The sequence below is a fragment of the Vombatus ursinus genome, unplaced genomic scaffold (assembly GCF_900497805.2).
Source record: "Vombatus ursinus unplaced genomic scaffold, bare-nosed wombat genome assembly UNPS02014781.1, whole genome shotgun sequence".
Lineage (NCBI taxonomy): Eukaryota > Metazoa > Chordata > Mammalia > Diprotodontia > Vombatidae > Vombatus > Vombatus ursinus.
Window position 1 is genome coordinate 40,921,908 of NW_020954559.1, and position 11,946 is coordinate 40,933,853.

At 40.7% G+C, this 11,946-nt stretch overlaps 1 protein-coding gene across 1 annotated transcript in view; it reads right to left on the bottom strand.

Moving 5' to 3' along the window:
• Nucleotides 1-9,746: 9,746 nt before the first annotated feature.
• LOC114046211 (E3 ubiquitin-protein ligase SH3RF3-like) overlaps nt 9,747-11,946 on the bottom strand; it is a 515,095-nt gene continuing 512,895 nt past the window's right edge. Inside the window, exon 8 of the mRNA XM_027866460.1 lies at nt 9,747-9,872. Within this exon, the coding sequence (XP_027722261.1) occupies nt 9,747-9,872 (126 nt within the window). The remainder of the gene's footprint in view (nt 9,873-11,946) is intronic.

Below are 11,946 nucleotides of genomic sequence, written 5' to 3' on the forward strand. Positions count from 1 at the left end.
AAAAGAACACTCCAGGGAGTCATAGAATTTCGAACAGGAAGGAACCATCTGGTGCTGAAAACCTTCATTTACAGATGGGGATACCGAGGCCCAGAGAAATTAAGTGTCTTACCGAATCTCACCTAGGTAGTAAAAGGGGAAGAAGGAACCTGTGAACACAGATCACCTGACTCTCAAACCAGTGCTCTTTCCATTTGGCTGGGAATTAAAAAAAATCCTTGGCCAGGCACTCAACTTTTATAACTTCTCTCTGGGAATGCTCAGGAAGGCAGTCTGACATCACCTGCTTGCCTTATTTTAATTCCATGACTTTGTAAAGCTTCTGCACAACACATTTCTGCTGACAGAAACGCAAACTCTCCCACACACATGGTGGGGCCAATTAGGCTTGGCAGGAAAGCCAAGGAAACCTTTCTTCACTAAAGTGAAAAAAGGATGAAAACAAGTCCGCAGTAACTTTCATGGAGTTCCTTCCTCTCTGGGAGAACAATGTTCTATTTGCCCTCATGACTGGTAATCCTCCCCACCTTCCCGCACTCCCTTTAAATAGATGTTCTTGATGTAATATTAGCTTCTGTTTACATGAAACTTTATGGTTCCCTGAATACTTTATGGACATTATTTCAGGTATTATTAAAAGTTGAAGGTAAAAAAAAAATGAAGGTTATGCATCCATTTTTCAGATGTAGAAACTGAGGCACAGGTAGGTTAAGTGATTTCATATGGTTAGTAAAAAGCAGAGCCAAAAGTCTTACCCCTGTGGCATGCCCATTTTCTTCAAGGCTTATTATCATTGGAGTAAAGAAGTCCACTTGACTCAAGATTTTTCCATATTCATTTTTATTTAAAGACTCAGAACACAGTCATCATAGTTCATTTGTAACCATCACTGTCAATGTTTCTTAAATCACACGCTGACACTCGGGTATAACAAAAAAAAACATTTTCTGAGCTGTGCAAAGTACAAAGGAATTGTTCAGAGTCAGTTAGCCAAGACCATTCTGAGTAGCACAAACTTGGCATTTTGTAAAATGACATTGATGTTTGCCAGAAGAATGCTTTTTGCTTTGAAGGTAGGAAGTGCATGCACATTGTCTACTTTGCATATCTTCCCTTCCTTGCATTCACTTTAGACAGCGGGCTCAGGCTGCAGCTCATCCCTGCTGGAAGTGCAGGATGTCCTTGGCAGCCCAGGACTCCACTTACATCATTTGATGGTTGGTTATACATTCCAGACTGTGCTGCTGCTCAAATGGTATCAGTTTGGCCAACAACGGCAACAACAATGAAAAATTACTCAACAATTAAAACAAACGAACCATTCAGTCAAACCAGAAACAGGGGCTGCAAATAAGGTGTATGGTTTCAATATATCAAACACCAAGACATACCATTACAGATTCTTCAAGGCAAGGTAACCCCCACCCTCCCCACCCCCCCAAAAAGGTGACACTTTGCTCTTGTTTTTTGTTGTTGTTTTTGTGGTTTAAGTTTTCATTAACTAGGACTGTCACAAATGTGCTCAAAACACTGATTGCAAAACACTGATGCTGGTTGTGTATTTCCTCCTTCCCCAATTGCTCTGGCTTTGGTCCTATGAGATTAGGAGCCTTCTAAAGTTTGCAGTCTGGGACTCTTGGAGGTGAGGGTGACGACTAAGAGGTCTGCAAGGAACCAAAATATCTTCTTTTTTCATTTTTTTAAAATGAAGACAGTAATTGCCATTCTCCTCCCTCCCTCCTCACCCAATAAAATATCCCATTTGTTGGTGTTAGGCATAACCAACTCTCTTAATTGTTATCTCATGGGCTAATTGAGTATCCATTGTGTAAATCATCCAGGTTTCCTTTTTGGCTTGGAGTCTCAAGGCCACACTTCTGCTTTTTAGCATCACATGGGCAGGAGCAGAGACAGAAAATGCAATTCACACCAGATTCTTCCTTTTCTTGTTAGCCACTCTCCTCATAGGATATTTGGGAAGGGTGAAAGTAAGTTTTTTGAATTATCTGAAAGTATCGATTATTTGAACTTTCACTAGAGAGAAGAGTTGCTTGTGTTTATCATTTAGGTGTCTCTATCAATCAATACACATTTTGTATAGTGATATGATTTTTATATAAACACATATGCCTTTTTGGCAGTTTTTGCTTGCTAGTCAACTAATTTATCATCCCTGATGGAGATGTGCTGGTTTTGATCAATTCCATAGACAGTGCTCTCTATTTTTAGACCAGCCTCCCCCCCATTTTTTAAAGGAACAAATTTTTTGAATCTTCTATCAGCTGGAAAGAGGGAAAGAAGTTCTCTTCCTCCTGACAATAACAGGATCCTTTTGGTGTTGGTTACCACCCAACAGTAATAAATAGCCACTGAACCATCCAAAAATATGAGATCTGAAAATAACAGCTCAGTATTTCAAAGGCACCATGTCTGGCGGGAGGCTGACTGTCTGGAATTTGTTTGTCACATCCACGAAAGCCAAGGAAACCCTACGTTCCTAAGGACAAATTTATGCAGTTCAACCTAAGTTGGAGTGTTTGTTTTTAAGGATGGGGAACATATGGATTTTTATCTTTATATAGATGAAAACATATCATTTGGGAAGCGAGTCTCTTCAGAACAAGACTACCTTCGAGATGTGATCACTCAGGCAGTCTCAAATGGCTGATCTATAATCAGTGCTTCTGTGATGTACAGAAAAGTGAATATTTTTTCATAGATATTGTTTTTCTTAAAACCACTTGTTTTAAGACCCAATGCAATCAAAGCCTCCTGTCATCTTCCCCTTCTTCCACCCCTTCCTTTACCGCTGCCCCAGAGTCCTACAGAGCATTACTATTAGAAGTTCTTTTCCATGTTTGTGACACAAAATCGAATCTACTTGCTCGCCTTTTTTAGTCCCTGGTAGATGGAAGTCTGCACCACCTGGTAGAGAATGATATCGTTCATTTTCAATGAAATCTTAACCAAACTGTGAATCTGCACAATGCTTGAGAACTGTACATTTTTTAACAATAAGAGCTCACATTTTGAAATTGCTAATTACAGTCACTGACGTTTCCCTCTGATGGAATGAGAGGAAAACTCCGCCATCTTGGGCCAGTGTGGACCTGCAGTGTTCTTTTTATTGCCACGTAAAAGTCAGTTAAAATGGTTCCCTTCTACTGGAAATGCTCCCAATTCTTGAATAATTGTCACTGTCTAGACAGAGCATGGGGTGTTAGTAAGGGTTTAAGGAAATTGGCTTTTTTCAAGTCCTCTCCCCCTACCACCCAAATGGATTGCTCCCACTTGCTCCATGAAACATCAGCCAAGGTTTTGATCTCCAGGACATGGACTTGTTGGTATGCTCCAAAGTTCATATGGTAAATATAAAAACATCTACATGTTTGATGTCCCTCTCTCTCTTTCTTTCTTTCTCTCTCTCTCTCCTCAGACATTCTTTTATGCAAAACCAAGTCATTCATAGTTTTACCAAAAGGCAGCACCAGATGTATTAAAAAATAGGAAATGTATGACCTATTAGAAATATATAAAGTCTAATAGCTTTTACATAAAAAGGTATGCCATAAGAAAAAAAAGGTGATACTGGAGGGTAAAAACAAAAGTTGCTGCATATACTACTGTGAGGAGACACACAGAAAAGGATTCCCCGCCCCCCTCCCCCCAAAAAACAACCCAGAGCCACAAGGGGGATCTCTAGCTTTGGGGAGGCCCTGAGCAGGGCAGTTCTGCAACCTTCCCCCTTCCCCCCTCCAGATGAAAAACACCTCCCCTTCTCTGAGCACCCTTGCTGAAATGATTAGGCAGCAGATTACTGAGGTATATAGAAAGGGCGACGTTAACAATTTGGATTCCCCAGTGGATCCTCCAGGGCAATGCCTGAATGGGAATTCTCCCTAAATGTTTCTCCACCTACATCACTTCCTTCCAAAAGAAGCATCAAACCAACGTGGCTTGTTTCCAACGCTTCCTAGCAGCCGTCCTGGACCTCTCAAATCCATCTTGCATAGGCAGGAACCAAGAGCACTACAGCTCCGACAAAATAAGTTACAGCAATAAATCAACTTTCTTCTTATTTTCTTTTTAAAAGATATTTTCTCTCTGTAATTTACACAAAGGGAGTTGGCATTTAAGTTGAAATACAATCCAAAGCTGTGTTCTCTCAATTAGTGTCTAGCCCAGGTTCCTTTCCCCCTGGTCCAAGGCATCCCCTGGTTACAGAAACACAGCAGCGCAGCCCCGGGCCTTGAGAGCGGAAAGGCCTGGGAGTGTCTTTGGAAAGGACGGTGACGGTGGAGAACAGTGAAGCTTCCCTTTGTTTTCTTTTCTTGTGCTATGGAAATTTCCTCTGGAAGGTCTTTTGGTTTGGAGAATGGTGGTGGATGCTAGGGGGAGAAAGCCAGCCAGTCCTTATCAGAAACTTTCCACAAAGCTTCCAGGGAAGAGGCCTGTCCTGCCATTCCTCTGCAGTGTCCCTTTGTACCAGCCGTCCTCTCTCTTCTTGTGCACAAACACAATGTCTCCTTCTTTCAGCTCAATCTCGGCCTCACTCTGGGGAGGGTAGGAGACCACAACTCGGTACCTTGGAAATAAAACATCAGAATGGGTACAGGGATACAAGGAAAGAACCAACATGGACCTCATCATTGACAAGAGCATTCTCAAAGGGTCCCTTAAGAAAGGGAAAAAAGCACCATGATTAAAATGGAAGGGGTAATGGATTTCATAGCAGAAGACTTGGGTATGAAACCTGGCTTTGCCACTCATTACCTATTTGACCTTGGAAAAAATTATTTCACCTCTCTTGGCCTCAGTTTCATCATTTGTGAAATGAGGGTTGGAATAGATGATCTCTAAGTTCTTTTGAAGCTCTAAATCTAAATCTATAGTCTTGTGACCATTTTTTTTAAAAAGCAATTCAATTTGTAGTAGAAATCCAGTGCTGGACAGGTGATAGGTCCCACTCTACTCTACCTTGGTCTGATCACATCTGAGATACTACTGTATATCCACTCAGAGGGATACATTTTAAGAGGTTCATTGGTAAGTTGAAGAGCATCCAGGATGGTGAGAAGACCCAAAACCATGCATCTGAGGTTGATTAGTCTGGAGAAGAGAATATTTAGGTGGGACATGTTCACTATTCCCCAAATATGTGAATAGTTGTCATGTTGATGAGAGATTAGACTTTTTCTATGCCCTACCAAGCCTTGTGGATGGAAGTTACAAGAAGGCAAAGCTATCAAAAAAAAATGTACTGGGAAGCCTCACTAGGTAGGAAGTTTCCCATCAGTGGAGATTTCAAGGGGAGATCAGATGATCATTTTTCAAAGATGTTATAGATAGGATTGATGATTTGGTGTGTGGCTCTTTGATTGAATCCAAATGTCACCGAACAAATCCCTGGGGATTTGTTCAAAGTTTGTTCAAATTTGATTCAATCAAAGGGCTATAATCAAAGACCTAGAGGGCCACATGTGGCCTCAAGGCTGCAGGTTCCCCACCCCTGGACTAGATAATCTCTTGGGTTCCCTTATAATTCCAAGAGAAGACTTTCATGGATTTCAAGCCTTCCTTGCACCTCTGAAATTAGGTTATTTGGCATCTGTCTACTATATCTGTAAGATTGGTCCTTCTTCCCATAAGGATAAACCTCCGCATATCGATAATACTTAAAGAAAGGGATTGTTTAATGGGAACTTTGTTTGAGAATTATTCTAGTTTGTGTGATGACAGCTAAAATTTTGAATGCTATGGTGATGCTGATAATAATAATAATCTCTGACATTTATAGCACTTTAAGGTTTGTAAAGCACTTTACGTACAATATCTCATTTGATCCATACAATAACACTGTGAAGGAGGTGCTATTACTATCCCCATTATACAGATCAGGAAACTGAGAGAGGTTAATCCAATTAATAAGTGTCTGAGGTAGGACTGGAATCCAGGTGTTTCTGACTTGATGTTCAGGCTCTTATCACCTCTCACTCTTTCAATAGCCTTCTAACTGGTTTCCCTGTCTCAAGGCTCTAGTCATTTCAATTCATCTTTTCTTCAGCTGCCAAGGCAAATTTTTAAGTGTAGACCATGTCATTCCCTTATTCAATGAGCTCTAGTAGCTCCCTATTACCTTTAGGACCAAATTTAACCTTCTCTGTTAGCAATTTAAAAATCTTCATAACTCAGCTTCTTCCCACCATTCTAGTCTTCTGACAATTTACTTCCCTCCACACTCTCTATGCAACTATTACAATGTTGTTCTTCAGTCTTTTTCAGTCATGTCATACTCTCTATGACCCCATTTGGGGTTTTCTTGGCAAAGATGCTGAAGTGGTTTGCCATTTCCTTCTCTAGCTCATTTTACAGATGAGGAAACTGAGGCCAACAGGATTCAATGACTTGACCGGGGTCACATAGCTAGTAAGTGTCTGAGGCCAGACTTGAACTCAGATCTTCCTGACTCCAGGTCCAGCACTCTATCCATTGCACCACCTCCTTGCAGTTTTTCAAACACACCACTCCATTTTCCATCTCTGTAAGTTTGTGCTAGATCTCTCCAAAGTCTGGAATACTTCCTTCCCCTCTGCTTTTTGGTTTGCCTGGCTTCCCTGAAGACTCAGCTCAAAGGTTACCTTCTTTGGTAGGAATTTCCGCCCTTTCAGATTATTTGTCATTTACTTTGTACATATTTTGTATGTAACTAGTTAGAAGTTGTCACCCTCATTAGAATGGAAACTCTTTGAGGGTAAAGCCTTGTTTGTTTTGCTTTTCTTTGTATCTCCAGGACATGCCACCATGCCTAGCATTTGTTGTTCAGCCATTAAGTTATGTCTGACTATATATGACCCCATGGAAAGTGTATGGGATTTTCTGGTGGTTTGCCATTTCCCCCTCCAGTGTGTCCCCATCTTACAGATAAGGAACTGAGGCAAATAGGGGTTAAGTGACTTGCCCAGGGTCACATAGATAGCAAGTGTCAGAGGCCAAATGGGACCTAAGATCTTCCTGATTCCAGGCCTGGTGCTCTATCTACTTCACCATCTACCTGTCTGCCTGGTCTTAGCAAAAACTTAATAAATGCTCACTGAGTGAAGTCCAAAGCGGGATCCTTATTCCAGGTTGCCTCTTAGGAGTAATGTGAGTGGAGTTGTGAAGATTTGCCTTTTAATAAACCAGATTAATGCCCTAGGGGAAAGAAGGCAGAATATGAGCCTTCAAACTGGCCTGAGGGAAGTTTTAGGCAAAAGATCTTTGCAGTTGGTCTGAATGGCCTTGAAAGGCAAGATGTTTCCAACTTAAAAGAATTAATATTAACCAAAAAAAGCCTGAGAAACTTTAGTTAGGACTTAGTTATGAAAGTTTACCCAGCTTGAAAATGATTATATATATATATGTATATGTATTTTATGTTAATTTCCAATGACCTTAACCTGTCGTATCATTTCTGAATTTGTATATTTCTTCTCATTGATAAACAAATTCTAGAAAATACCCTCGTGTGGTCATGCTACTGACTTCCCTGGCTTCCATTAAGTCCCAACTAAAATTCCACCTTTTACAGGAAGCGTCTCTGAACCCCTCTTAGTTCTAATGCTTTCCTTTGTTAATTATTTCCTATCTATGCTGTACATAATTTGCTTTGTATATATTTTTTTCTCCCCCATCCGAATGTTTGTTTCTTGAGGTCAAAGACTGTCTTTTGCCTCTTTTTGCATCCCTAGTGCTTAGCACACAGTAGGCACTAAATAAATGCTTATTGATTGATTTATTGTAGTCTGGAGTGTGTTGACAAAAAGACTAGAAAGGAAATAAGCAATTGAGTCCTGGAACTGGGCACCATGATAGGTGTAAGTGGATATAAATGGATAGAAAGTGGGAAGGTTGGAGTTCAGTAGATATCTGACCCCTAGAACCCCACGGGACTCATGAGACAGAGAAGGTCAATCAATTAATCCATTATCTTTTATTAATGTTAGCAGTGTGCCAGATCCTGTGCTCAGTGCTAGGGATACAAAAACAAATGTGAAAAGGGCACTCATCTAAGAAGCTAATTTTCTAGAAGTCAACATGTATGGCCATATGTTTATAAAGAATAAATAAAAAATAAATATGAGGAAATTAAGGGAAGGAGACCTAGTGGTTGGGTGAGGAAGGGTCACGAAAAGTTTTATGTAGAAAGTGGTACTTGAGTTGAGTCTTGAATAAAACAAGGATGCTATGAAACAGGAGTGAGGGTCACATCAAAACTCTCATGCATGAATCAGACCCTTGTTCTTTGGATGATGTAAAGGCTAGGATTTTCAATCACTGAGCATCAGCTAGTTCTTCATAAAGTTCCAAAATCTAAAAGTTTTTACAAAGTTCTAAAATCAACTAGAGTGTTTTAACCATTACACTGAATTTTATGCTGAATTTTAATAAGAAACATATTGATATTTTAAAATTTTGGTTAATTAGCCTTTCAAATATTTGGTAAGGTTTTTTTTTTGTTATTTTGAAGTCATAGTAACTTAAAAGTGCATTAAGACTTTTGGGATCCCCAGTTAAAGAGAACTGCTCAATCGATCCTGTTGACTTAGTATGAAGCTCTACTCTTGTATCCTTGCTCTCATTATCCTGTACCCTTTGTTTGGGTTCTTTTGTCCATTGACCTAAAACCCTGATGGCTAATTTCCCTGGACTCTGGACCCTCCTTAAGCCTATTGTTGTTATTCATCTCCCCCCTTTTTTTTGTTTGTTTTTTTTTGTTTTGGCTAGGCAATGGGGTTAAGTGACTTGTCCAGGGTAACACAGCTAGTAAGTGTTATGTGTCTGAGGTTGGATTTAAACTCAGGTCCTCCTGAATCCAGTGCCAGTGCTCTATCCACTGCTTCATCTAGATGCCCTCATCCTTCGTTTTTCCAAGAGGGCCAATGATATCACAGGGTGATGTTTTGACTTGTGTATGAATTGGATTTAAGTGAGTTGCACAAAGTTGTCAGCCTCATTCTCTCTTCTAGAGTCATCAAAGGCCACTGCAGTAAACTGCTTGCCATCTAGAAATTTAGAGGGAGTCCTGAGTAACAGGATTACATATTATAATATATGATGTATTATATTATTATTAAATATAATATAATATAATATATAATTATATATAATAACAGCCATATTAGGGCATTTCTACTGGAAGAACTGGTCAGTTAGGTGGTGAAGTGGATAAAACACTGGGCCTGGAGTCAGGAAGACAAATCCTGCCTCAGATACTTACTAGTTGTGTCATCCTGGGCAAGTCATTTAAGCTTTTTTGCCTCAGTTTCCTCATCTGTAAAATGAACTGGAGAAGGAATGGCAAACCACTCCAGTATCTTTTCCAAGAAACCCAAATGGGCTCATGAAGCATTGGACACAATAGAAAAACAAACAAAACGACTGTACTAGAAGAGCTACAGCCACATTGTTATCTGCATAAGGCAGCCTAGGGAACCTCTGGTATACAGTCTGAAGCTTTAGCAGATGTGAGGATTTAGTAGCTGGATAGTGGATTATTTGAAGATCAATAGCTGTCTTACTCCATGCAAATCCCTGGATTGAAGACAGCTGAACCATCTCCCATTGATTCTGCAAACTATATTTATGGAGGAATGGAAGTGATGTAATTAAACAACTGCTATACCTCAGTTAATGTCTTGGGGATAATCCAGTATTTGCTTAAAATCATCATCTCTCCAGATTGACAATTAAGCTCATGCTGGAGGACCTTAATTTCTAGCATTGTCTTGAATCAGCAGAGCTGATTGCTGCTGATGGGGGAAGAGAGCAAGCACATCTTGTGGAAGGCAGGGCTGGCTGTGAGTATCTTTGTGCAGGCCCAGCTTCCATGCCAGCTGGGGAAGATGAAGCTTGGGGGGGGGGTAAGGGACACAGAGGACCAAGTGTGGTCAAAGCTCCTACCCCTTTGGAAGTGGGTTCAGCTGAATTCAGCATCTCTACCATTAACCTCCTAATTAACAATTGCTTCTCAAGACCCAGTGGCCCTGGCACATAGACTGGTGCTCCAAATCTGAAAAAATCAATTGGTCATCTTTTTCCTTGGATAATAAATCTGGCTGTCACTTCCTTTCTGTGTGCAAAGGCAAACAATAGGAGTTGAAATGTGCTTGGCTAGCTGAGGAGGGGGAAACAGTCTACAATATAGTGTCACCTTGTGGCCTCACTCTGCTTGTGGGATAAGGATGCTCCAATTACAGGCACTATGGAAATGGGAATGAAGAATCTCCTCAAGTCGGATGGCTTCCAAGGTTAAGAATGAGAAGATCAGACTGCAATCATGTTTGGCTAAGTCGTTGCCAAACACTAGGCCTGACCTTGATGTCTCTGGGCTGTCATTGCTGGTGAATCTATTGGGGGGAGATCCCATGTGATTAATTTGGAATGCAGGGGCCCTAATGACGGGCTTCATCAAAGGTCCAGCACTTTGAGCCAGCACCTGAAACTTCAAGGTGGTATCAAATTCTTTTTCCCCCTTTCAATATTATTTAATTATATTCTTGTCAAAAAGAGGAAATGTGGCATATTGGATACAGAGCTGCCCTCAGAGTCAGGAAGCCCTGAATTCAAGTTCAGCCTTTGACACATACTGGCTTTGTGACCTTTGGCAAATCACTTAACCTTTCAATGCTTCAAGTGTCTTTCTAAGACCTGAGGTCTTAACCTTCGAGTCTATGAACTTCTTTTAAAAAAAATATTTTGGTAATATTATTTCAGTATAAATGGTTTTCTTTGTAATCCTAAGTATTTTATTTTATGCTTTTAAAAACATTATTCTGAGAAGGGGTCTATAGGTTTCACCAGGTTACTAACAGGGTCTTTGAATAAAAAAAAAAGGTTAAGAACTACAGCTCTAGGAATTTAAGTTACAGAGCAGATGCCAATTTGCTTTAGTAGTGGGCATTTTTTCATAAGGAATTCCTTATGCCAATGAAATCACAGATCTCATCCAAAAAGGGAAAAAAAATCGTGTCACTTGCTCCCTTTCCCACCCTCTCTATCCAATACACCTCTCTGTGGCTCCTTTATGACTTTCATTCTCTCTTCCTGTTGAGAGGTGAAACAGTTTATTGGCTATCCAGTCAAGAAGACCTGAGTTCAAATTCTGCCTCCGCCATTTACTACTTTTGTGACCTGGGGCAGGCCACTGACCTCCATGAGCCTCAGTTTTCTCATCTGTAAAATGAAGGGTTTACTCCCTGAGATCTTTTTCAAATGTAGATCTAAGATATTTCTCCTGCAGTTGGGGGAATAGACTTCAGAGACCAAGAGGTAGATTCTCGAAGTAAAAACACAGTTGCCCTGAGGACGGACATTCTGAGTAAAGCTTCTGCATCAGTCTGATACAGGAAGCCAACCAAGGGGCTGAACCCTCCTGGCTGGTCCTCCTTCAGAGTCTTCCAAATCTCCAGCAGTGGAAAGCAGCAGCTTTGGCATCTGTCTTCTCCTTCCCTCCAAAGTCTGTGTTACATGTTCTAAGAGGCAAAACTTTGTTCCTAACTTCCTAAAAGAGTCCTAGCAAGGCAAGTGGGCCCAAGAGGCAAAGATCAGAGACTATCGTAGTAGGGTTTCCCAAAGTCAGCTGTCCTGTAAAGCCCTCTGGGGCAAATACAGCTGGAGTTGATCTATTATCCCCACAGCCTCCAGAAACCTGGGATTATTTGGAAGCAGTCTCAAAATTCAATCAAATACTGGAAAGCTTGGTGGAAAACACTGAGCTAGGGAAACAAAAATCTCTTATTCATATTACTTTGCTTTCTTGTGTGGGAAACACCTTTGCTGTCAGGGGTGAAAGGAGGTCGAAGGTATCAGGAGAAAGAGGCTGCTGTTCTGGGAAGGGAAATTGATTTTTGTGCAATCGCAAATAGCAAGTTAAAGGTCTCTTCTCTGCGCACATCTGTGTGTAGATCT